The sequence below is a fragment of the Ursus maritimus genome (genome assembly GCF_017311325.1).
Source record: "Ursus maritimus isolate PB19 chromosome X unlocalized genomic scaffold, ASM1731132v1 scaffold_X1, whole genome shotgun sequence".
NCBI classification, from domain to species: domain Eukaryota; kingdom Metazoa; phylum Chordata; class Mammalia; order Carnivora; family Ursidae; genus Ursus; species Ursus maritimus.
In genome coordinates, this window is record NW_024423319.1 from 27,474,297 (window position 1) to 27,501,573 (window position 27,277).

Below are 27,277 nucleotides of genomic sequence, written 5' to 3' on the forward strand. Positions count from 1 at the left end.
GGTTGAACCTGTAAGACATCGCACTAAATGAAATTAGCCAGTCTCAGAAAGGACGAATACTGCATGATCCCACTTATGTAAAGACACTAGAAGAGTGAAACTCACAGAAACAGAGTAGAATGGTGGTTGCCAGGGCCTGGAGAGAAGGGGAGATGGGGAGTTGCTGTTCAAGGGTATGAAGTTATACGAGACAAGTAAGTCCAAAATTCTGCTAACACTGTGCCTATAGTTAACAATACCGTATTGTGCAATTCAAATTTCTTAAGAGGATAGATCTCATATGAAGTGTTCTTACCTCAATAAAAACAAAATCAAACTAAACTAAACGGATCGGGGGAAAAAAGAATGTGGAGGAGAAAAACTGAACTGGTTTAAAATCTCCAGAAAAGCATCCTTGAATAGTGGATGCAGCACTGGATTGGGAGTGAGGAGACCACTGCTGACCTGCTGTGTGACCTTAAGTAAGTCACTTCCCCTCTCTGGGCCTTTGTCTCTCATCTCTAAAATGAAGGTTTCGACTAGCTTTCTTTGTTTCACACACTCAATGTGTGTGTTTGAGGAAATGGATGCTTTAAAGGCTTGCTATCATTATTATCACCACTATTCTGTCATTATTGTTACTACTCAAAAGCTTAATTTCCAAAGCGTGCCTTCCTTTGCCTCCAGTATTGTCTGAGAAATGAGTCCTTCTACTGTCCGTGCCCTAATTTGGTCGTTTCCTCAGTTTGAACTTCTTAGTAGGTGCCTCCGTCCCTGGACGTAGCCAACTAGCAAGATCTCAGTGCTCCCCTCCCTTGGGTCCAGTTCAACTTCCATAGTCCACAAAGCTGCCTGACACTAGCAGAATTTTTAACTCTGCAGTTGTGCAAATTGCTAATTAGGCTTGTAAACATTCTCCACTTCACTACCCTAATATTTTTTGGCCATGGAGCTCTTCCCACTCTTCCTCCTGGGGTCCACGCCTGGTGTTTAATTACCTGTGGGCAGCCCTGCCGGCTCTGCAGCAGCCTGGCCACGCCCCTCCCGCCCGCCTTGCTGTTTGCTCGCAATATGCCTTCTGAGGCCCAGATCACCCTCGGAAAATGTAAGGCTTCGCATTTGCCAAAACTTGTTCCTTTTTCAAAGAGCAGAATAGCACAGCAGATGGCTGTGGCGGGTGGGGGGGGGGAGTTGGGGATGAGAGGCGAATAGTACTGACTGTATTTCCTAAGAAGGCCTGGTGACATTACTTTTATGTCATGTACAAGTGACTAAGACCAGTGTCCTGATGGGCTGGGGGGTCCATGTGTCTTTCTCCCAGAGCTGCTTTCGCTTGTCCTCCCTCACCAGCTCTCGGCTGTCCAGCAGTGTCACGTGCTATAGAATCAATCACAACCAAGTGTCACAAGCCAGCAAATGCCCACTTGGCTCTGTTTTGATGATAGTTCTCGGCAGGCCGGGTCTTATAGTTAAGCCGGGGTTGACAGATTTAACGAATAAAAAAATGGGAAGCCCAGGAGATTTGAATGTAGAATAAACAGTGCATAACTGTAAGTGTGAGTATATCCAATGCAATATTTGGGACATACTTATACTAAAAAAATTGTTATTTATATGAAAATCAAACTTGGCTGGACAGCCTGTTTTTTTAATCTGGCAACTGTAAGTCAGGCGGAATACAGATGGTGACTTCGGCAGTGTAAGTTAGAGAACTGTGAAGTTCATTTGCACAATGATATTGCCCTCGCTGGCCTGGCTCATTGCTTGAAATCTTTGCTGTACACAGTGTCCTTAAGGCATTAGAAGCTTCTGGCAAAAACGTGTGTATAACCTGGGAGAGGTTATACCTTGAGCCGTTAACCAGCACTTATTCCCTAGCCCAGATTCGCCCTACAGGTGAATTCACTGATCAGCTCATGACGTTTAGATCAAATGAGATACAAAACAGGCGAATAGAATTTGGGAGCGAGGAAGATGGGTGGGATAGGACTAGGAAGGCTTAGAGCCAGGGTGGTGCCCAGGAACCCAGAGGGTGTTGAGTACAGTCCCAGGCATCCCCAAATACGTCCCCCTCCGACAGCCGCGATGCCCGAGAGGTCGCCGTGAGTCTTCCCTTTGGGTTGCTATGGCTTTCTCTCGGGGCATCCTTCCTCGATGAGAGGCAGCTGTACGTAATGAAACGCGCCCAGGGCTCAGAGTCGCACCCTGAGTTCAAGTCCTAACTCTGCAACTCATTAGCCGTGTGACTTAGGTTGGTCATGCAGGGTGTCCTTTTATTTCTTCATCTCTAAGACGGAGAAAAACATTCCTGCCTTGGGAGTCGCATAGGATTGTTCTGAGGAGCAAAGAAAACACTGTACGTATACACGCTTTGGAAACGAGTGCTGACAAAATGCTTTTGTGTTACAATGCATGTCCTCCTGGGAAAGGTAACGCAGTCCTGGCTACTAGGGATATCACAGAACTGTCCTCCCTCCGCTGGAGAGGTGGACCCTGCAAGGCCGGGGGTTTCAGTGGTGGTAGCCGCTGAGGGGCTAGAGTGGGGAGGAAGAAGTGCCTAGGCAAAGAAAGCTGGTACTACCCCTCCCCCCACCCACTCCCAAATAAACTGCCAGTTCTAGCATTTTGCCAACGACTGATCCTATGGCATGAGCTCAGAGCAGGAAGGCAGGCCTGGAGGGAGGAGGTACGGAAGACTCCCTTGAAATAATGCGGGTGGCATTCACCAGTTCTCAAGGAAGAGCTCCAAGTTTAGGGGGGCAGGTGGCCAGCGGAGGTTTTGAATCTACCAGAGGAAATTATCCTCCCTCTGTGTGCCCAGGATAAAATCTCAGAGCCAGGGAATGTTTGTAAATGGACTCTCTCATTTAAATAAATCCCACTTAAATATTTATCAGATCATGAATATGCATGTTTCTCTCTCAGCGCTGGAAAGAGAACGGGCATGTAATTTTTAGATGGCACATAAATAATGTAAGGGGGGGAAAAAGAGATCTTTGTTCTGTGTTGACTGTGTATTTACAGCATCTCAAGAGGTCTTGAAATAATGAACTGATTTTTCGCCTTCCTGGGCTGAATGTGCACGGGGAACTTCACCTTTCCTGTCTTTGGGATGATTTGCACTCATTTGTATCCTCAGGGAAAAAATTTCTGGAAGAAAATGAAGCCGGTCAAGCTCCAATTAACGGGGAGTTAGTTAACCATAGCAACCCATACGCCATCCCCCTTCTAACGGGCTATCCCCACCTCGGACTGGGCTGGGAGAGGGCCATGGGCAGAGCCGGGTCTGCATCCCCCGATTCAGACGCTCAGAAGGTGAAGGCCTAGAAGGCACTTCTTAAAAAGCAAATGTCACTGAGGTGTGCGACCACTGTCCTCCCCAGCCACGAGAACTTGGGACTTGGCTCAGGCATCTAGCAGAGTTCTAGGGAAAGGGGAACAAGGCTGATTGTGGTAAGGGGTGTGGGATAGATTGGAACAAGAGCAGGGCCCTAAGCTCCCCCTGGAGGAAGGGAGCGACAGACGGACTACCCCTACGTCACCCTTCTATTCGGTTGAGAACCATCTGTGATTGGAGCCCGGGGCTTGAGCAGGTAAGAGGCGATGTGCCCGTACGCTGAGTTCTCTCTGTTGGATTCCGCTTCCCTAGCTGTCCTTCCACAGCTGTGCAGTCAGGGCTTTGGGATTAGGCATGATTTGCCTGCTTTCTGTACTTCTCTATCAGTATGAGGAATTGAGAGAGGACTGGCTTATCTTTTTGCCCTAAAGCATCTTTAAAAATAACATCCTTTCCTTGTTAATAAGAGAGCTGGAAGTTCCTGTCAGTGTGGAGTAGTAGAAAGAACACTTGACTGGGAGTTAGGAAACAGGGCATCTGGAACTGGCTTCATCTCTCACCAGGAGCGTGGCGGTAAGCAAATCACTTCCCTCTGCCACGCCTCCACTTTCTTATCTGTGAAATGAGAATCATGAGCACCTGGCTGTAGAAATGTAGTGAAGATGAAAGGAGATGGTACATTTAAAAGGCTTAGTGCAGAGCCTGGCACTTAGCGAATGCTCGGTCAAGGGAGGATATTGGTCCGAAGAACTAATTACTCATTAGCCCTCAAACCTCCCGCTGTAAAGTCCGAGTCTATCATTGTCAGTAAGGGAATAATTTTTTGACCTAAAATCATGTGGCAGGCTGGTGGAATGGAAAGATCCTGGGACTGGGTGTTAGGAAACTTGGACTTGAGTCCTGTTTTCATTACTCATTAGCTGTGCGACCTTGGACAAGTCACTTCCCTTTTTGGGGACTATAAATTTTTTGCATCTGTAAACCAGCCCTCCTCACTGGGTGCGAATGATGACAAAAGACATGGGAACAGTGCTTGGAAGTGTAAAATGGCGGGGTTTCTTTTGAACAATATTAATTAAAATAACTGCTTTTCCATTTTGGTGGGTTCCAGTTAAGCAATAATTTCTATTTCTCAATGACATATTAGGTGAGCTCTACAAGCAAATAGTTTATGGATATATTTCTCTAATTTCAAGTTGGAACATTCAAAGAGCACAAAAGATAGGGGCCGGGAGAGAAATCGGATTCACAGTGCTCTAAATAGCTTATCGGTAGCTGCGAGGAATTGTGAGGTCAGTGAGAAGGTTGCCTTCTTTCTGTGCCTTGTTAAACTGAAGGGGAAGCAGTACCTACAGATACAGTGATAGGACATCTAGGATTTTCTGGGGCAGGCCAAATTTCATGTGTCTCCTTTTCTCGAAGTTGATAACTAAATGAGGTTTCACGTTGACGTGTTTGCAAAATTTCGATCATCACCATAGGTAATAATAGCTACCATTTACTGGGTGCGTTTCTGTTTATCCGACACTGCTAAGCACTTCCACCGTCTCTCATTTAGTTTTTGTTAAGAGTCCAATTAGGCAGATACTTTAACCATTGCCACTTTACAGACGCTCAGAGAGGTTTTTGCCCAAGGTCATGTAGCTGATCGATATCAGAACTGGGACTGAAATCCTTAGGCCTGCCTTGGAAAAACCAGAAGGAAAAGAAAACATACTGTCAGACCGTGTGTCCTGTTTCTGTGTTCAGAAGATATGGCCACTGTACCATGGACTCTTGAACGTCTGCTTGGTGGGGACAACCCCTAAGATAAAGTGATGAGGAAGTTGGGGTTTGGAGGATGCTGACTTTAGATTTGTCAGTGAGGGTAGTTGTTCTATCTTATCTGTTCATCTCGAAGGCCACAGAAAGACTCCTTCACACAATCTCTCCCCCACTGACCAGAGATCCCCCCGCGCTCTCTGCTGTCTTCACTTTCTTTTCACGCCCCTCCTCGTGGGTGATGCACACACATGACCAGGTCCATCCAGTCCCATGGCCATGGCTGCAGGACATGCCCCTGCAGGTGCAGGAGAGACTGGAAGGGAACCTGCAAAAAGAACCTGGCCATTCCTCCCTTTCCCGACAGGGGCCGGCTTTAAGCCAAACAAATGGAAGACCATAAACTGAGCTTTGTTTCACGATTCTAGGATTACATATGCATATTATGAATCCAGGAGAGCCTAAAATGTGTCAGAAAAGACATATGCTCCACTTTCTGTCAGCTTATTAAAACATGAAAATATGGATATATTTTTGGTGGAGCCACTGGCTTCAAGATTTTCCAAAAAGGTTGTCTGTTCAGCGGAAGTTGCCTTTAGGCATTTCGATTTGCTTGTGAACGAAGAGAATGAAGCCATTTTCTGTTTTATTATTTTCCAGAACATGTGCCCAGTAAAACCACCAAACGCACTGGTCCAGCTCTTCTAATCCTTCCCTTCTCTTCAGCAAGGGGCCTAGCCTTGGCAATACGTGGAACAGACAGGGGGCTGGCTATGAGGTTAGGGTTGTAGGGAGCCATCCTCCATCGCCAGTGTCGCAATTCCAGAGGCAGGCCTTCCCTCCTGGGGCCCGAGGCTTCCTGCACTCGCCAAAAACCCCAAGATGTCTGCGTGAGGTTGTGCATCGGTCCTTTCCGCCCCCGTGTCATGTAAATAAGCTTCCTCGCTCCTTTCCTAGGAACAAGTTCTGATTCTGATGGAGGAGAGCCAAAATTAACTCCCTGGAGAGGGGAGCACGGTCGCCTGAAAGGTACAGAAGAGACCACACAGGGCAGCCTAGGATCTTCGTTTTGTGTCTCGGTCCTCACCCCTTGCCTGTGACCCCAGTAAGAGCTTAATAACGATGGCCGACACTGACAGAATGCTAACTAGGTGCCAGGAACTGGTCTAGGTGCCTTCCTGGGATGTGATCTGTGCAACAGTCTCATGAATTCGGTACAAGGATTCTCTCACTCTAAGGGCGAGGAAGTGGAGATGCAACCCAGGGCCTGGGGTCTGTGGCCATTTCTGCAGGCCATGGTATGGCCCCAGCGAGTGTGTCATGGGAGCCACTGGTCTGATAGGCATTTGCAGACTATTCCCATTTAATTGGGTGGCTCGTCGACTTGCTAATGGATGCCAAGAAGGGATAGAACTGGCTGGATCCTTCGGGTGGGTGAGTACACGCGGAATGTGGAAAGGTGCGTGCTCTTTCGGTTCTGTTGGGTAAAGCCTTGCGGACAGCTCTGTAACTCTGTGGGCACAGCTGATGAGCCTGTCTTGTGTCTTAACCACTTAGCTACAGAGTTCTTTGAGCTGTAGGCATTTGCGCAGTCATGCTCAGCGTTTGATTTTAGCTTACGTCATTGTGCCATTCCTCTTTACTCCGGCGAGATAGGGTGCAAAGTATATTACTGCCATTATGTAGATAAAAGCATTGAGACAGAGTGGAAAAGGATTAATATGATAAATCTGTGGCTAGCCTTTAGATTTCTGGAATCCCACATTTTAAGTAGAATTACAGATTAGGAGACTTACCGACTCTACAAAATATGGGGCCAATCCATTTTTCAGAACCTGAAACCTCAGACTTAGGAACTTTAAAGACCTTTCCAGCTTGACATCTAATTTTTTTTGTGTGTGCTACTATCCAGCACTGTGCTAGATAAAAGTGGTGGGATAAAAAAAAAATCACTTAGATAAGCCTTCGTGCTTACTCTTGAAAGTTACCATCTTATTGACAAGCCATAATACACTTACATTATTGAAAAGAGTCAAGAAATGAAAGACAACAGCTAGTTTTGGCAAATAATATTGCACAGCTTCCTGCTATCCTGTGTCAAGTGGAAACCAGTTATTTCTTCTCCAGGATTTTCAGGAGGAATACGCCTCTACCAAGAGTTTCCCAAGAGAGGAAGAGACCTGACTAATCTTTAGAGGCCTTTTCTCAGCCTCTCAGAGGTTTACAGTGCTTCTGTGTAATAATTCTGTAGTTTGCTTGTTGAAACCTGGGAATTTTATAGCTGATGCAATTCTTTTGAATTTCTTAAGCAATATAAAGCCCCACTTCAAAGCTCTTTCGCAAAAATTACCAGGCTTACAATGTTTACTGTCGATGGTCTTTGTCTCTGATTTATGTCTGTTAGTCCTTACGGTTTCAGGAATAAGGCTGGTCATTTTAAGATCAGCAAAGTTTGTTTTGGGGGCCTTGACATCATCCCTTTTCTCCCTGGATTCACGGCCCTCCCTCTCTTTTCTTCTGCGTCCCCCTTATCCACTTCTATTTCTCCATACAACTATTTTATATCCTATTCCTACTAGTTCCTCAAAAGGGTGCTTCCTATCTTTGGGGGAATTTATAATTGAAAGGACATCTTTAAAGTTCCCTTCCCCTAGGGTACCTCCCTTTATTCCCATGTTCAGCCAAACCTACGTAGTATAGAAACAAGAAGGAAAATCTATTATAAAAAGGCACTATTTCATGCCCACAGAAATGTCCTTTGGCTCTATCTGTGCTTGGCTCGCTTCGTCGTGTATGGATAACCGAGAACTGACTGCATTGGCTCTCAGGTTATCTCTCATCCTTGTCACATTGTCTACAGACATGTTGAAATTCTTTGCTTTATTTACTCTTTCACTGGGAGCTGTGGAACTTACTATCATGCTCCTCTTGTCTTTCGAGAATTCATGTGGATCTCTAAATGCCCTTGGTTGGTATAAAATAGCACGGTATCTCTACCCTAACTCTTGAGGTTCCTCAAATGTTCATGAATCTGTATGGGCGAGACTCAGGGACCGTCTGCTGCCCTGGAGCGTTGTCCTTCAGCCAGAGACTTAGAACTAAAGTTCCCAGCACTAAAATGTTCATTCTGCTTCCAAGTCGACTTGACTAGGAAGGTGATATCTTTGTAAAAGAAAGTTTTTTAAAGGAAGGTGATATCTTTGGTGAAGAGGTTGGGTCACAGAAAGACTCAAAGTGAGGCTTAGCCCAATGTGTAAGAGGTAGGTGGGCAACGTCCAATGTATGACCTGAGGAGACACAGTCCACCCAGATCCTTCTCCTTCACCAGCTCCTCAAGGCCCCTCAAATCTCCCATTTTGTTTTGGTGAAGGTTCTGTTATTCACTCATTCATGTGTTCAATTTACAAATAATAATAATCATCTAGGCACTATATTATATTCAGCACTTAGCACAGTGCTGGCAGAGATGAGTAAGACAACAATCTTCAATGAGTTCACAGTCTTTTGAGGAGGATAAAAGCATAAACAGACAATAATACTATAGCACGACCAGATCTATACTAGAGGCATATACGAAGTACTATGAGGACACAGGACAGGTAGTCTGGGACACCTAGGCCTGGGGAAGTGAATATTTGAGCAGAGTTTTGAAGGACATGACATTTAGTAGATAGAACATGTGTCTGTAGGTGGGGGGAGTGGGGTGAGAGGGCTAAGTGCCAGAAAGTCGGAACAGTATATGCAAAGGCATGGAGGCAAAGCAAGAAAGGTACAGGACCTGTGGCCTATTGAAAGTAGCATAGTTCCAGATGGCTTGAGTGTGAAGTGCTAGCAGGTAAGAAATGGGAGGAGATGAGGCTAGGAAAACAGGTTGGAGTCGGATCATGGAGGACCTTCTGTGCCCCGCTAAGAAGCTAGGACGTGATGCGAGGAGTAACGGGCCACCCCTGAAAGGCTTTAGGCAGCTGAGTGACATGAAGGGAAGACTGCTGCCTGGTGGCAGTAGGCGGGGTAAGATGAGGGAGATCCATTAGCAGGATGGCGCAGGAGGTGATGGAAGCCTGCACTTCAGTGGTGGTGGGAATGCAGAAGAGGGTCTTGGTGATGAGTGTGAGGAAAGATGAAGAGGGAAGATTCAAGGATGAAGTTTTTGCTTCGGGCAGCCAGGCAGTGCCATTCATGGGGCCTGGGAACACAGGTGGAGGAGAGAATTTTCTAGGAAGATGATAAATTCAGAGAACTCAGCATGCTGAGTTTGAGGTCCCAGTGGGTCATCAAGGTAAAAGTTTTAGGGCGAGATGAGATATGCAGATCTAGACTTGGGGAGATCCTCTGGAAAGCCCGTGTGAAACTGTAATTGTCTTGTCTAGTGAAGCATTCTGAGTCTTTACAGAATTTAGATATAGGCAAGAAGCAAAGCTGCATTATTTTCCTAGAAATCCATATCATTTTTGGTAGGAATGCACTCATTTCACAGAAGCCTTGAGACTAGAAAGGGCTGCGTGGGGCTATGGTTTAAGAATTTGAAGCGTGCTGGCAATAAAGGCCTTAGGGGGGAGGGGGGACTGCTGAAAATTCCAGCAAGCCTCGTTAGAAGAAAACCTATCAAATCTATCATGGATGGTTTTAAGATCTACTGGACATCCTAATCTCCCAACTTGGCCTTGTTTCCTTTTCTCCTCTTCCCAGCAGGATCTAGGAATGGTTAAGGGCTGGGCACTAAGGGGTGAGCAAGAAGGAAATGTGAGCATGCTGAAGTTGTCTGGCTAATTTCCAAAGCCAATGTGGGTGAATATTTAGGTCTCTGTAACCTCCCTAAGTGTGGTCATTTGAAAAGGAGTTCTGGTTTCCTTATAGGGAAAAGAAGAGAAAGCAATGGAAGTGCTATGATAGCCCACAGAATTTTAGAACCTAAAAGAATCACTGTAGGTTCTTCTTATTTATATGTCTTTGCTCCCCTTTGAAACTATGAGCTGCTTAAGGGTAGGCACTCTGTTCCATTCGCTTCTATAACCCTAGTAATGCCCTTGACACACAACGGCCACACTGGACAATTATTGGTTGAAGAATGATTGAGTCCACTCCCCCATTTTGCAGATGCGGGATCTGAGGACCAGACAGGCTCTGTGACTTGCCCAGGATCACACATGCTACTTAGTGGCAGAGTTGGGCATGGGAATAATTCTGGTTTGATGATGGTTTTCTTCAACATCCTTAGCTGGGCCGATCACCTCCCACAATAGGGCGCTGTTCTTGCTGTGTGGCTGGAGGCTCTGATTCTGCGAGAGTAGACAGAATGGTCCTGAAGAATGTTTCCCTATTTCTCGGCTTTCCTCTCCACCTCCTAGATGCATAGTGGACTCTTGAGATTATCTTTAAAAACCTGGGGCACAGAATGCCAGCACTCTGTGTGACCATTTGTCTACGAGAAGGCAAATATGGCGACCTCAGCTTTGAGAAATCTCCAAACATCTCTTCCCCTTAATAACTCACTGTAGGTCTATCATCCATGAATTCACCTAAGCTTTTATTGGGGAGAGGGAGAAGTTATTTTTATTTTCAGTCTCATCCACCACTTGGTGTAATGAGTTCCATATGTTTCCTCCATTTTCTACCTGCTGTGAGAAGTAGGGCTGCCTTTACTTGTCCTAAACTCACCTCTATGGGCTATATGCTGGAAAGACACACGTGCACACACACACAGAGTCGCTCTCTCCCTCTCTGTCTCTCACACACACTCTTACACACATGATTTAGGAGGGAAAATGACCCCACTATTAATTGTTATCTTTGTTTACAAGCATGTTAAAAATTCAAATGTAAGGGAGCCGAAGTAATGCAATTGAGAGCAAACACAGTGGCAGCTCATTACCCCAAGGAGAAGGATGTAAATCCTTGACAAAACGGAGGCCCGTTGACACAGGAATTGGTGGAAATAAATGCGAAGGCTGCTACGGTGTCAGCGGCTGGCCAAGCACTGCCAGCCGGCAGTGGAGTTGAAGCGCCCTCTAAAAGTTCCGTGTGGCCCAGGAACATAACCTGTCAGCCTCCTTGCCTGACATGATCTTAATTAGCCTCTCTTCTACTGCCGAGAAAGCCCGCTGAGGCAGTTAGCACCAGAGAATTAATCAGATCGTTTGTGGAGTCGACAAAGCAGGAGAGCAGCCGACACTGGCAACTTATTGACGGGAAAGGATCCAGGGAGATGGGGAGGGATGTAGTCTCTGTTAGGGCCCCCACTTTCCCCCTGAATGAAGGTGCTCCATAGAGACTGGGGAAGGGGGTAAGCCTGGGGGGAGGGGGAGGGGAAGAGGGGAGGGTGGGGTGGAGCGAGCCATGCTCCACCTTAACCTCCCACTCATATCCTGTCTTCCTTGCTTCTGTCCACTTTTCTGCTAAGGCGTCATGTGTAGCGGTGCTGATGCCAAGCAGTGTGTTTGACTGCAAGAGAGAGGGAGAGAGCATCGTTGATTTTGTTGCAAACTGCACTTTTGCTACGGGATTAGTCGGGGGAGGGGGGGAATGGAATTTTGCCAGTATTTTCCTCCCTCCTTTTATTTACTGCCTATTTTCAAACAGCTCTGTAATTGCTTTCCATTTAGTAAAAGGAACATTGTTCCTTTTTTGGGGTTTTCTTTTAATTGTGTTTCTTGCCCTGAGCTCTGATGTTTGGGAGCATTGCTGGGAATGCCATGTTGTTTTGGTTCTAGAGACCAACTTGGACTTACCGATCAAGGCAAGGTCATTGCTAGTTGGGTGGTGGGCTTAGAAAAATGTCTAACTTCTTCTGTTGAGCCTTCCCTGAGGGGTCCCGCTTGCCTATTGTGAACTCTCTCTTATTTGGATTCCACAGGACTTCAAATCTGTGCTACACAATCTAGCTCTTGCCTTATGCTGTTTTACACTTATCTTTATTTCATGCGCATTAGTCTTATCCTGTCTCACTGACCATAATAGAAGCTCTTCAAAGCCGAAGGCTCTATCTCCTGTTGAGCCTACTAGCTCTTAACACCCATCTATGCACAGTAGGAGACCCTCAGTAAATGCCCGATTGGTTCACTGACAACCCCTTGAGGAGTTCCTGCGACCATCTATCTGTCTTTTGACCCTGCTGCTACCTTGGCGCTATTGATATTTTGTTCCAGGTAATTCTTTTGAGGGTGGGCACTGTCCTGTGTGCTGTGGGACGTTAGCCGCATTCCTGGCCTCTTGCACTACTGGAAAGTCTCCAGACATCGCCAAATGTCCCTGTGGGGGCCAAATCACCTGCCCTCCCCACCGAGGACCACTATTCCATAATGATAATAAAATAATAAGAGGTGAAATTTATTGAGCACATGACTATGTCCAGCTTGGTGCTAAAGACAGTACATGCATTCTTTTGTTTAACCTCCACCACACTCCTGCCCTGGCTTTAACTGTCTTCTAAAGGGGCTCCAGGGGACGAATCTTAAAGCCACAGCTGTAGGTCTACACCACAGTCTCTCTCTTCCTGCAAGGAACATTTAGAAAGCCTTCTCAAGGACCTCTTGGGGTCCACTCTGAATTTACAGAACATATCCGTGCACCCTCGATAGTGTCAGGACCACCCACTCATCGAAAACGAGATATTCAGCTTAGTGAGGGTTAATTCCTCAAGGAGCTGGGTGAAAAGCAAGGGAAGGTCAGGCAAAAGCAACCCTGCCAGCTGTCACCTCCTTTTTTCAGAGATGTGAGTCCCATTCCGAACAGCTAATACATGGTAGGGGGGCTGGAGATTGATTTCTTTTGCTCTTATGATGGCATTTTAGCTCAGGAAGCAGAATTTCTAGCTAGCCCACTGAAGTGTCATTCGTGCCCTAAATCCTGACCAGCTGTCTTGCAAACCATGCAACCGGTCACAGGAGGGACAGGGCAAAAGAAGGTGGATAAACCGGTGCAAATTTGTCCTTCTGCGTGCATGTTGGGGGGGGGGGTGACGACTTGAAGCACATCTCCCAGTGGTCACACCATCTCTGAATATGAAGGACAACCCAAGAGAGAAAATCTGACAGTTTAGTTTACTGTGTCTCTGGAGAGGAATGGATCTCCGGCTGTGAAGTCAATTCAACCTCAAATTCATGGCTGCCAAGGAGTTAATGATACATTAAAATTAGTCATGTTGTCTGATGGAGAAATAGTCTACTTATGGAAAATACCTTTATAGGAAAACTGCCTTTCTGAGGCTGAGCTCGAAATATTACAGTAAACAGGATCTAATCACAGTGAAGCCTTTTTTCAGCTTTGCGTGACAGCTGTAAAATATGACAGTATTTATTAATAGTCGCTGCAGTCTAATCTGTAGCACTGGAGAGCTACAGCAAAATATGTTAAGCCACGAGAACAATTTCCACAGTAACTAATATTCAGCTTTTGAAAGGGTAGTTTAATGTCTCGCAATTTTTTTCCCCCTACTGATGGTCCAACCCCAAGAACAAGCTACTAAGCTAATAACCTTTGTGGAGAGGAAGTGTTTAAATGATAATTTATTTCAAGAGCTGACAACAAATTGCTCTGCACTTTCTCTTTTTATGCCCCAAAGCAGTCAAGGATGTGCAAATCGAAGTATTAAAAAATATGACAGCTTCGGTATTTTCATTTTCAATGAAATTCTCATTACAGACATATGTGCAGTCTTTTATTCACAATCCAGTCCAAATAGTCATTCACTGTTATTATTGCGCACGCTCTCAAGATGCTCTCATAGTTGAGGACTCATCACAATAGATTAGGCAGGCCGCAGAAGCTACCGAATGTCTCAGGTACTGTCAACCCTGATTATTGCCGCTCAAACAGGGGAATTTAGTATTTGTCTCTCACAGCATAATGTACTCTCTGGGCCTTCCTAATTTATTCAGATGTAAAAAGTAGCTTGAATTTCAATAAAAACTCTCTTGGCTTTGCTTTTCCCAGAAGGCAAATGGACATGACTAGAATTGGAGCCATCTGTTACCTTCGCACATCCTTTACTCAGTTCTTAAAGTGGAGGAGAAAAAAAAATCCACGATAGTCTGTCCTTTTTCTTTTCTTTTCTTTTCTTTTCTTTTCTTTTCTTCCTTTCCTTTCCTTTCCTTTCCTTTCCTTTCCTTTCCTTTCCTCCTTCTCCTTCTCCTTCTTCTTCCTTTTTTTACATCAAGGTACCTGCTACTTTTTTTTCAAGTTCCTGCCAAGTAGCCATGGTAGAACCTATCGTCTGTCTCTCCTTGCTTTCTTCTTCTCCAACCAAAATGGCGCCATGGTGATGAGGACCTGCAGGTTCAGCTCTTTCTCTGCTCGGAACTGTTTCCGCCCCAGAGAGGAATCTCTGAGTTCACTTCACCTCAGAGCCGGGTCCCCACCACAGCAATCCATGAGTTTGCACCACAGGAAACCCCCCTACCCTGTCTGGCTGCATTTGCTACTTTTGCTACTCATTGGCCCCTTAACCTGGATTTTTGATCTGCTGCCTATCTGGATTCCTGGACCTCTGGGACCACAACTTCTTTTGTTCACTTGTGGACAACAGGCTTTACGAAGGGAATCGACCCCGGCAGTAAATCCACAGGAGGACACCTAGGATAGGGAGGGTTGAGGTACCAAATCCTTTGAAGAATGGCTGAAGGAAGGACTAAGGGAAGAGGTAGAAGTTTTCAAATGCTAGAAGTGTGGGAGACAGTATGTTGGGGCAGTGAATGCGGCAGACCTGGGTTGAAATCCTGGTTTTGCTACTTCAGCACACCGAGCTGTGTGATCCTAGGAGCCATAATGTAGCCTTTTCATGCCTTAGTTTCCTCAGTTGTAAAGATGTGGGGATGCCATGTGGATTCAGTATGGTAATCCAGAAACTCATAGCCTAGTGCGCGGTGAGTGCTTGTAAGAGATGGCAGCTGCTCTTATCAAACTGCTTTATCTTAGGATAAAAAGATGCCAATAATAGGGATTTATTGATTTGTGCTACTGATTGGTACTGGGATGTGTACGCGTGTGCGCGCATGCCCGTGTGTGTGTGTGTGTGTGTGTGTGTAAAAAGGGAGAGGGAAGGAGGAAGGAGGAGGGAGGGAGAGCAAGAGACAGAAACAGAGACAGAAACATAGAGGGGAGACAGATTCTGTGCTTTATTTGGGAACGTAGAACTGGATGGGAGGGACGAAGCCAGGTTGCGTAAATAGGTGGTAAATAACAGCATGCAGGAAGGTGTGTGACATTGAATCCAGTCAAACTGAGAACACTCCTCTGAGGAAAGGCCCCCTTCTCCTCGTCTGGGGGGGAATCTCTTTACCTCTGAAGCCCTCGGGCTCTTCCAACATTTTCCCATCTTCCTCGCTATCTGGCAACACTTTTAATCTTTTCGCAAGGTGTCTGCTCTAATGAACGCACGTGTCATTACTGGATGAGGGAACAGTTGGGTTAAAAATTAATTTTTTCCAGGCCCCTGAGATAAATCACTGTTTCAGCAACAGGATTGTGAACTCTTCAAAGGCAGGAGCTAACTCTGCCTCTCTTAAATACTACCAGTGGCTTGGCACAGGCTAGCGCTAGAGAATGCCCAATAATTGCTTGGTGACTGATGGACTACCTGTTGCCACCACCCATGTTTCTGCCCCAACTTTCTAGAGCAAATAGAAAGGTCCTTTAGAAGGTTGTTGACTTCCAGAGAGTGACTTGGGAACTGAGTAGGGAGTTTCAGGTTGAGAATGGGAAACAGCAGGAGTTTATTGAACACTGGCAAGAAGGTAGGGACTAGTTGCCTCAAAGGGCACTTAGAACTATTATCTCATTATCTAAGCTGAGAGCCACAGCCTGGGCCAGAACCTTTCATCTCTGTGGGCTGTGCCCATTGAAGGCAAGGAGAGTTGTCAGGGGCACGAGAGAGTCTGGCTGCAGTTCTCAAGTATGTTGCTGTTCTGGGGGAAATGTTAGCACCACAGAGAACTAGGTCACTTGTACCCAAAAGCCAGGCCTAACAGAAAACTGGAAAAGGTGGCCACCTCCCTGGCATGGCTTTACGACTTTCTGCGTCGGCAAAAGGCCCCCCAACTGGACTTGTGGTGCCTGGGATCCCAGCTTCAGAAAGCCATGCTTTGGACTAGGGTTCCATGCCACAGAAGGCCCTTACCTGACTAGAAATTTCTTCCCTGGATACACTAACACATCACGTCATTAACAGCCATAGAGAAATTAGCGTGAGTACACTGGTCAGCTGAACTGTTGTCACTTGCAGAGAAAGTCTATTAATCAGTGGAGACGAGATGTGGGACAGGAAAGTTTCTGTGGAGGCGTAGAGGCAGGTTGGGAGGGATTAAGGCTTTGCTCCCGCCAGGGAGGGCAGGTGTAGAGAAGTGACATAGTGGGAAGCCCTGGGTAAATAAAATAAGAGGTGTCGGTGATGGGGAGAGGGTATAGAGGGGCAGATATCTTACTTAGTCAACCTCATAATTTTTCCAAGAAATGAATTTCTCTGTATGTAGCACCAAGAGCAGAATTTTCAACTTTGTATTAATGAAATGACATGGTATTTTGGTAACAAAGCAAAGTGAAGACTGCAAACACAAAACCAGACCTTTCTCGGCAGACAGAAACCCACGTGCAGCCAACAAAGCCTTGAAATCCATTCGCTGTTTCATAACGTCAGGGGAAATGTTACCCTGACTGCGCCACAAATCTTTTAAATGACCTCAGCTGTGTAACCCATTTCTCAGCTTCTCACTTACCCTGCCCTTATACAGTAGACTCACATCATTTATATATTTAGCTTATTTGAATGTAATTAGAGGTGTTCCCTTCTGTCTCTGTCTTCCATTTCTCTCTTATGTAATTTAAAATATTCTAAAATTCGATTTCATAGTTGTAATTTCTCCCCATAATTTTTATTATGAAAGCAATAGACGATTATTGTAGAAAATGAAGAAATACACAATAGATACTTTATTGAATATTTTAAAGAACTGTACCTCATGGTTTGATTTACAAACTGGGTTCTCTCTCTCCCCTCTTTCTTCCCTTCCCTTCTTCTTTCTCCCTTCCCTTCCCACCCTCCCTCCCACCTTCCCTTCCTCCCTTCCTTCTTACTTTCCTTCCTTCCCTCCTTTGTCTTTCTCTCTCAGTCCAACAACGAAAAAGGACATGGGCTTACTGTTGATGAATCAGTAATGGCATTGGGAAAACACTAAATACGTCCCCAGCTTTGTACCAGTGTAGGCACAAAGTATAAATCTAGGGGCTAACCAATTGTTTATTATCATACTGGAGAGAAGGGCTTGGAAAGGTATATGGCAGACCCAGGGAAATAACAATGGACAACGCTTACATTAAATGCCAAGTGAGTGGCATGGACAAAAGCGTTCTGTGGGTGTTCAGAGGTGGGCAGGATCTCTGCTCCTCAAAACTGATTCTCCTCCTGCCCAGTCACCTCAGTAAACAGCATTACCATTTTACCCAATCTCTCAAGCCAAAAGCCTAGCAGTTATCCACGAAGCCTTCCTCTCCCTCACATCCCACAGTCAACCTGTCCTCAAGTTCTGTTGTTTGTGTCCAAAATGTATTTCAACTCCATCCACTTTTCTCCATCTTCAGCCTAGTCTAAGCTCCCGTTATTTCTCACCTAGATAACCATGGTGGCTTTTTAATTGGTTTCCCTTCTTAATTCTTGCACCACATTTCATTCTCTACAGAAACTTAGATCATGTGACTCCCCTGTTCAGAATCCTCCAAAGACTTCCTACTGAAGTTAGAATAAAATTCATGCTCCTTCTGTCCATTCTCCATGGCTATGCTCTGCCTCCTGTTTACCTCTACAGTCTCATCTCAGGCCCCTCTCAACCTCCTCACTCCCCTTTGCCCACACTTGTCTTCTTTTGGTTCCTGAAACATGACAAACTCTTCCTTGCCACAGGGCCTTTGCACTTGCTATTTCCACTGCTTGCAACACTTTCCCTCTATTCTTCACATGACTCTCTCCTAATCCTTTAGTTCTCAGCTTAAATGCCCCTTCTCAATGAGGCTATCACTGAGAATCTTTTTAAAATTAGGTCCTATCCATTAGGATAGGTGCAGAAACCATGTCTATCTTGTTCACCATTTTAACCCTAGCACTGAGTGACTGAATGACTGAATGAATGACTATGTGCTGTAGTGGCCAGGGAAGGCTACCTCGGAGAGGTAGAGTTTGAGGTGGGTTTTGAAAAATGGAAGCACTGACAGGATTTTCATAATCAAGATGGAGAGAATTCTAGGTAGTAGTAGAAGTGAAGTTGCTGAGACCAAGCATAGTTCCGGCACATTTGGGCAACAGTGGAAAATGGGAGCTGCCTGCAGTGGAAGGTTATCATGAGGTAACATAGGGACAACAGGTTTGTTAGTTGGCTGAGGCATAACTATGTTGAGCCTTGAAGAATAGACCACTCCCCCCCCCCAGTGTAGGCAATAAAAGCCATTGGAAATACTGGAACAGGGTCATGGTTCAGTGTTTCAAGAAGGCTTTCTAAGGAGGAAGTTAGTGTAAAAGTTTATAGAAAGTAGTTTTTAAGCAGACCAGATCAGTCCTACTGGCTAAATGGCTATAGAGAAAAAAATATGAATACACATGAATAAGAAAGGTTTCTTTTGGCTCCAAGACCACAGAATTGTCCAAACTATTTAGTGAGATGATTTGAGAAAAGAGTCAAGGATAAGAAATAGACCTAGTTGGACTTATGCTTCCTTTCCTCCAATTGACAGCTCATGGGCAAAGAAGGGCCATGGGAGATGAGGAGAAAACACATGAACTGTATCTTTTGCTTTTGAATAAATGAGAGGTTACAGTATTAGTATAACTGATATTTAGTTTACAAAAGGTTTCAGGAGAGAAGCTGCCTGATTTACAACCTTCCGTTCTGAAATTTAGATTGTTTCGCACTGGAGTACACCATATACAGTACATGGAAATAGGCTAATTCATCCTCAGTGTTTGAAGGAAATGAAATGCGTTAGAATTTAGCAAATTGTGACTCTGAATGTTGAAACCCTTTTTGGTACCGTTTTCAGGCAAGGCTGTGCGTGAACATACAGCACTCCTTCCTGATTCTGCCCTTGGTTCATCTCTTTTCCCCTTCTCCAAACCACACCTCCTTCTCCTCTTGCAATCTACAGCTAGATCATCTGGCCAGCCTTCTCCGAAACTCTACCTTCCTGGGATGCTACCTTTTCACAATTCTTAGAGCAATCAGAGTCTGTAGTGTAGCATTCGACTTGATAGTGTTCCATGTTGTTCACGAATTGTTTCATGAGTGTCCTCTTCTGTCCACCCCCATTGGAACTGTATTATATAAGCATCTCTCACAAGACTGGAACATATCATTGGGGGGTGGTAACAACTTGTAGAATTGTTTGACTAATTAACTGGTAAAATATAAGTTAGGGTTAGTAGCAAGATACAAAGTATCCTGTGTCTAGGATATTATCTCAAAAATTCATAGAATGTTACATTAAGAAGAGAGGCACCTTAGGGGAGGAGACAAGGCCAAGGGAGATCAGTGCATTAGTCAAGGTCAGAGAGCTTGTTAAATGGCAGAGCTTGAACTAGAACTCAGGTCTCTTGCTTTGGGTTCATGAAATCTGATACCACTCAGGCAGACAGGCCTCCCATTTGTTCCTTCCTTCTCTGAGTCTGAAAGAACCACCCCCAGCCTATAACCAAAGTTACAGGCAAACAAATGATAAATTAACATTGTTTTTTGGAATCTTTTGGTGATAGGATCCCTTGGTTTGCATTATGTAATTAATGAATACACCTAACTGGTGTACTATTTAAGATCAGACCCTTAATTTCTGAGACTGTTTCAATAGAACGTGTCCTCAATTTATTACCTCACTATCAGAAAAAACATCCACTCCCAAAGCCCAGGTTAGCTACTCTCCACTCATGAGTCCCATCAGATGATTGTGGAGGCCTGGCAAGCTGAAGACTTACTGTGATCCAGTAGAACAAGCCCTGGAAGCAGGAGATCCTGACACCAGCCCCAGCTCCGTGGTTAAATGGCCCAGTGAAAAAGCACTTCTTTGGGCTTTAGCTTTCTAATCTTTGAAATGGGGATAATAACACTCTCTGATAGGATTAATTTTCTGAAACTTTCCAGCTTGGGCCTCTCTCTGTTTTGGACAAAGATGCTTTTACTTTGTGCATTTTAGACCCCCTAAATTATTTTGGCGGGGAGAGAGTTCTTTTTTCAACAACAGTGACGCAACCAGGAGAGTCCCAAACCCTTCCGTGGCTGGGGGTGGGAGGACCTATTTAGTTTGAAAAATTAGATTCTAAAATTACCATTGCATTGATTTTCTTTGGTCTTAATTTAAATTCATCTTGAATTTAAATAAGTTTTAAAAGAGTATTAGATTGTATTTATTGAAAGAGAAGGGAACAAACATGATTTGAGGAGTGCTGAACACCACAGTTACACGAATATCCAACGAGGAGAGCAGATGCCTCTTCTTACCTCTTTCTGTGTCATAGAGGTACACGAACTTCTCCCACTTGTAGTGGCCCAGCAGGCTCAGAATGGCGCCTTTCAAGGCTGGGCGCATCTGGATGACAAACTGCACGTCGGCGTCGGTGGGGAAGCTGGGCGTCACAAAGGATGTGTGCAGGGCCCCACAGAAGGAGGTCAGAGTGTTCATTGACATCTGGTCATAGAATCCAAAGATGGCGTACACTCCTCTCGAGAACTGGGAGCAGACTGCAATGAGAAAGAGAGCAAGACATTTCAATAGCCCCATGGTCCCTTTCTGCAGCTTGTAGGGTTGGAAAGACAATGGATAGTTAGGCTTTGGCTCTAACAGACATGCCTCAAAGGAAAACCAAGATCTCTGAAATCTGTAGAAGCCCTTGAAAGCCCAGTTGCCCATCAAGAGAAGTGTAAGGAAGGGAAGAATTTGTTTGATAGAGTTGCAGGTTTTCTATGTCTACCATGAGCAAGAAACTAAGAAAATGTGGGAAGGAAAGAGGTGAAGATTGCCTTGCCCTCTTTCTGCAATCCTCCCAGGTCACGCACAAGGTACTTGGTGTTCTTGTACCTCCACCATAGCCGCCCAGCAGGCTCTTAGTGTACCCATGCCCCTATCAAGGTACAACGGTCTTGTGTCTCACCTTTTCAGTGCTTTTCCCACTAGGTGACAATAAGGACTGATGATTTAGTCAGACAAATTGCTAATGTGTCTGCTAGGAAGTGTGTTACTCCTCTTAGGTTATATATTGCTTTAACCGTAGTTATGTCATGATTAGCCCTTGATGGAGGGTACTAACGAAGATTTCAGATTCTGGGCAGGCCATTGGAAAGACTGGCCTTTCCGTGCCCAGGGAGTCACGTGAGGTAGATGTCATTGGCAAAGTTCTATTTTGCTCCTTTTGTGGTTACCTTCTAGATCTATCAGCTCACACATAGAACTTCTATGTCCTTCATTTCAAAGTGGGCCACCCCACCACCTTTCCCTCTTCTGGCCCAGATGAGCTTAAAAAATGTGAACCAATTTCAATATTAGCTTAAGTAGAACATAATTAGCAAAGCAAATCAGCTACAACAACACCGTGTGGTGCATTCCCAAACCAAGTGGAAATGATCTTTCGATTATCTGCTCTACTGCTCCCTTCCATTCATGCGAAGCAGACAGAACAGGCAGCTGATAATGTGGTGTGATTTAAGGAATCCTGCATGGCCTCCCTTATCTGCTAGGAAGCTCCTGTCAGGCTTACTTCTTCAGGTTTAGGGTGCTAAAAAAACTCTGTGGTTTGGGAGGGGGGTTAAATAGACTCTCTTAAAGCTGTTAGCATGTTAAGATGAACTGATATGTCTGGGACACCTGGGTGGCTCAGTGGGTTAAGCACCCGATTCTTGATTTTGGCTCAGGTCATGATCTCAGGGTCGTGAGATCGAGCCCCGTGGCAGGCTCTGCGCTGGGCGTGGAGCCTGCTTAAGACTCTTTCTTTCCCTCTCTCTCAGCCTTTCCTTTCCCCTCCTCTCTCTCTCTAAAAATAAAGATGAATTAATATGTCCTATGTCCAATTAGACCCCAGAGAGGGTGTGTAAACCTATAGGTTAGTTTTGAGAGGGAAGGGTATGTCAGAGAAGAGAATGTAAAGGGTCTGGAGTCTTTCCTGAGAGGAGAAACAGTGAAGGCATTGGGCACCAAAAAGAAGGAAGGTGTTGAAAGTAGGAGGATAACAAGTGGAAAACCAATTTAATTCATTTCTTGATCCGATTGTGAGAAACAGAGAGTTCTCAGTGTCTGTGGGATCTTGCTTTCCCTGCATTCTATTTAAACCTGTTATTGATCAGGGCTGTTCCCCTTTGTTAGCCAAACTCATTAGTCCTTGGCTTAAGGGTAGCATTTCAAAGGTGATTACCAGTCATTCAGGCATCTCCATCAGGGAAGACCATAGCCTCCAACTTGAGGAATTCTAAGTGACCCCCAAACACAGGCATGACAAAGGTCTTTATACTAAAAGGAGAAAACCAATTAGAGAAACGAATCTGGGGCACTTCATGACAGGGGGCCAAAAGAAATATTCAGAAACAAAAAGGAAGAAGCTGGATGCCACTTTGCCTTGGTTATCACCAAGGCAGATGCTAAGGAAGGTCGGTTCCCAAATTAATTCTGTAAATGAAGAGTTTTGCAGAACGAGGTCAAATCTTAGCTGGTGCATATAATGTTCTATATCAACTGACCATAATAATGATAATAGCCTTGAGTGCTTAGTATGTACCAGGCATTATGCTAAGAACTATACACATATCAAATCTTCCCAACAACCTCATGGTGTATTGCTATTATTTCTATTTAATAGATGAGAATTCTGAGACAAAAATGTTCTGTCTTGGATGGAGGAGCCAGGATTTGAACTGGAGTCAGTCTGACTCTAAAACTCATACTCCCTGGGACAGAAATCCAATAATGACATTAAAGAGTAGTTATTGGCTCAAATGAGATAGGGCAAGTTTTAGCAAGTAAAACAGAGGATTCTGTATGCCTCAAGTTCATATATATACTAAGAATTATTTTTTTTAAAGATTTTGTCAGAGAGAAAGAGAGAGTCAAGCAGAGGGAGAAGCAGACTCCCCACTGAGCAAGGAGCCTGATGCAGGACTTGATCCCAGGACCCTGGGATCAGGACCTGAGCCAAAGGCAGACGCTTCACCGACTGAGCCACCCAGGTGTCCCCAAGAATTATTTGTTGTTGACCTGAAATTCAAATTTAAGGATCATGTATTTTTTCTGGCAACAAGCAATCATGGCCGCTCAGCGAACATAATTCAGGAGGTAGTCGGTAATTCTTGGATCCATATCGAGTAGCATGCGGGGCCCAAGATGAGGATCCGTGACCCCCAGACAGAAATACTCTTGTGGGGAAATGCAACATATTTCCAATGAGGAAAACCCCAATCTGACTAAATTATGGACAATAATTGAGGTGGAAATTAACTGGAAGAGAGGCAAACTTACAGCGGTGATCCACTTAGAGTTTTAAAAAGCCTTTGACATTGGAAGGAAACAAAATAAAAGTATGTTATGGAAGCGAGAGTCTGGTTAATAAAAAAATCTTGCATTGCTCTTATAATCATTGTTTTTGAACCTCAGGGGTGCAGAATTAATCATTACTAGGTTAGATACGGACTTTTCATACTTATGACATTTATTTATTTATAAGCACTGGTAGTGAACACCCGTAAAACCATCACCCAACCCAAGAACTGTAACATTACTGAGAACTTATTTTTACCTTCGTCTTCCCCCTCTATTCCATCCCCCTGTTTAGACATCCCCCTGGCTCTCCCTCCATAACTACTATCCTGAATTTTGTGTTTATCATTACCATGGTCTTTTAAAACATACAAACATACACACACACCTAAGCAATATAATGTTATTTTTGCTTGTTTTAAAACTCTATAAAAAAAGAATCATACTGAATATGTGAAAACCAGACTCCAGGAAGGAGCGCCCAGGGAAGTCCTTCAGCCTACACGTGATGATAAGCAGAACAAGACAAAGGAAGACCTTATACAAACGTGTGAGTGACCAGATGTGAGGGAACCCAGTTGTGGCTGATCTAAAAGGATTTAGAAGTATTACAGATCAGCAGTAATCCCCAGGGAACACTAGGCTACCGTGGGCCAACAGGCAGACACACGGTGGTGGACATCAACAAAAGGAATGTTAAGAGAAAATCAGTAAGTGTTCTAGTCTCTTCATATAAAACAGGGGTGCAGCCCTGCACGTACAATTGCACATAGTTACCCTTGCTCTATCTCAACATGTGTAAGTAATGTAAGTAGAAAGCCCAATGGGGGGATTAAGAGTGCATGTATCCTGATGAGCACAGAGTAATGTATAGAATTATTAAGTCACTGTATCGTACACCTGAAACTAATGTAACACTGCGTGTTAACTATCCTGAAATTAAAATAAAAAGCTTAATAACAAAGGAAAAGAAGGTCCAATGGGGAAGACAACTGCCAAGTGAGGACAGGGTTAACTGCTTCTGAGAGAAGCTGGGGCACAGGGGACCTGTGAATGGCCTCTCACAGCAGATCCCTGGGCCCATTCCTGGCTGTAGAAGGGCTGAATGGAACGCTGTGCTGACCTAAAGGACAGTGTTCATGTCTTTAGACTCCAAGAAGGCTTGCGCTGGAAGGAACTAAAGACTATTTTATTCAGTGATTTTTTTTAAGTGTAGTTTTTCATGTGGAATCATTTCTCCAAACGAAATTTTATGTGGAAAAGTCCAATATATAAAAGAGATAAAGTAAAGCTCTTCTGAGTCAACAGAGTTCCACTGGTGCCTCCCTATCATAGAGAAACTGTGACACAAAGCGAGGAAGTGTCTTGCACAAGGTCACGCAATGAATTATGAACTAGTTTCTTAGAAAAGCTGTATCAGCATCTCTACACCATCCCTACTCAGGAGCTATGTAGGGCAGCCTGGGTCAGGATTTGCCTGGCATGAAAGTGACTTACCCTCAATGCCTCGCTCTTGCATAGATGGCTCCACCAGGGCTTTCCCATGACTCATCTGCTGGCCTTCTCTCACCTCCCTCCAGCCCCAAGTACAACAGTGAGATCAGCTGGCTGATGGGTGATCTTTTGGGACTCAGGATTCTCTTGGGCGATGTCTGTTACCTTTATCTGAATCCTTAATGAACCACACCCACTTATTTATCTCAGAAGACAGTCCTTGGTAAAATGATAATGGAAGAAATCATTATCTTGGCAATCTTCCGGAGCAGTGAAGTACAGAAGAAAGAGCAACAGTTTTCGGGACAGTCAGACCTTGGTTTTCAATCCACAGCCCTGCCAGTCTTAAACTGCATGGCTTTGCGCAAGTTACTTAACCTCTCTGAGCCTCAGTATAGGACAGTGATTACACAGGCAGGTTCTGTATAGTTTGAAATATTCAAGAGATCCCTTATTGGACAACTTAATATCTCTGGGCCCCCAACCCAGTTTCTTCATCTGTAAAATTGGGATAGTTAATAGCGCTTATCTCAGCATTGGTTGTGAAAGTTAAAATGAGTGCAGTCACGGGAGGCCATCTATGACAGTGCCTGGCACGCAATAGATACTCAGTTAATGCTAGCTGTTTATTCATGCAACAAATATTTACTGAGCATCTATTATGTGCCAGCCACTGTAATAGGTACTGGGAGATACAGGAGAGAAAAAAAAGATCCTGTGTTCTTGGGACTTACATACTAGTGAGGGGGAAAGACAATAATGAATGAGATGAGTAAACTATGATGTCTCAGTTGTAAGTGTTGCTTTGGGTTACTGTCATGAGGTAAGGAATAAATGATATGGTACCTGGAAAATATTTACAGTGCCTAACATATAACTTGGGAACCAAATAGTTCTTTCTCTGTTTCTTTCCTCTTTCTAGCTCTTCCTAGCATACTTTGCCCTGTTAACCCCATCAGGTTAGCTACCCCACAGAAACCACTGCCCGCAACGTCACACTGAGTACCCAGGTAAGCATAGCTTTTCTTCTCTTTCCCTTCCCCTATACATTTCTTCAGTGCTCTTTCCTATTCTAATTCCTAGGGAGTAATGGTTTAATAAAGAAACCCTGCTAATATGGCTTGAGAATGCACTGTTGTCCTCCGACTCTTTCCCTCCCTTATATAATGCCTTTGTGCTGCTAAAATGCTGTCTCTTCTTGGGACTTCTGTGCCTTCCCAGTAGGAAATATCTTGGTTGTCTGCTTCCTAACAGTGCCCATCTCCATCCCTTCCTACCAGCAAAACACCAAATTCTTGTCGAAGATGCTGTTTCTGACTACATCCTGGATTCCTGGGGGCTCTAGTGTAGCTCCCGGCTGTGTTCCCTTCAATGGTGAGTGACAAGCAAGGCTGGAGCCAGCTGTCATGCTTTTATTTATAGTCCCCAAGTCTATAGGGTCGGGACAGGTATTGTTAATGTACAATGTAGCAGCTAATTACACCACCCATATTCCAAAATGCATCATTACAAAAATGTCAAACAACTTGATTACCCCAAAGATCAGAACAGCAATATTGCATATCATTTACAGAACACTTTTCATAGCCTTTTGAATCAGGGGGAAAAAAGGAAACTGAAGTCTCTTGCTGACTTAATGATCACATTTCAAGCAAGCAGGAAGAAGAAAACTATAGCTCTGAAGGAAACGATAGAGATATATCACAAGAAAGTTCTCCAGGTAATACCATAGTACTGTGAATTCCAGGGGATCAAAGAAACTTAGAGCTGTGAGGGACCTTAAGAGATCATATAGTTGTACTTTCTTTTCCTTTTTTTTAAAGGTTTTATTTATTTATTTGAGAGAGAGGGAAAGAATGAGTGGGGGGGAGGGGCAGAGGGAGAGGGAGAAGCAGACTCCCTGCTAAACAGGATGCAGGGCTCCATCCCAGGACCCTGGTACCATGACCTGAGCCGAAGGCAGATGCTTAACTGACTGAGCCACCCAGGCGCCCCTAGTCGTGCTTTCTAAAGCTGTAGTGTTGGTCCATGGTGAGTTTCCAGTCTGGTGAAATATGTCCACACGCGTCTGTGTGCATGCATGTGTGGAGGGTGTGTTGGAGTGAGGTTGACAACTGTCCTCTTTTAGGAAGGATAGTCCTTTTCTTTGTATTATTTGTTTCCATTCCTGTATGTAGTCCTTTTTCTTCTGAAATGATGATGATGGTGTTAATGAGAAAT

At 44.6% G+C, this 27,277-nt stretch overlaps 1 protein-coding gene across 3 annotated transcripts in view; it reads right to left on the reverse strand.

Annotated features, from left to right (window-relative positions):
- Positions 1 to 27,277, reverse strand: part of GRIA3 (glutamate ionotropic receptor AMPA type subunit 3) — a 282,865-nt gene that overhangs the window by 192,530 nt on the left and 63,058 nt on the right. For all 3 annotated transcript variants that reach the window (XM_040628391.1, XM_040628382.1, XM_040628376.1), the window contains one exon: positions 20,545 to 20,784. In XM_040628391.1, the coding sequence (XP_040484325.1) occupies positions 20,545 to 20,784 (240 nt within the window). The remainder of the gene's footprint in view (positions 1 to 20,544; positions 20,785 to 27,277) is intronic.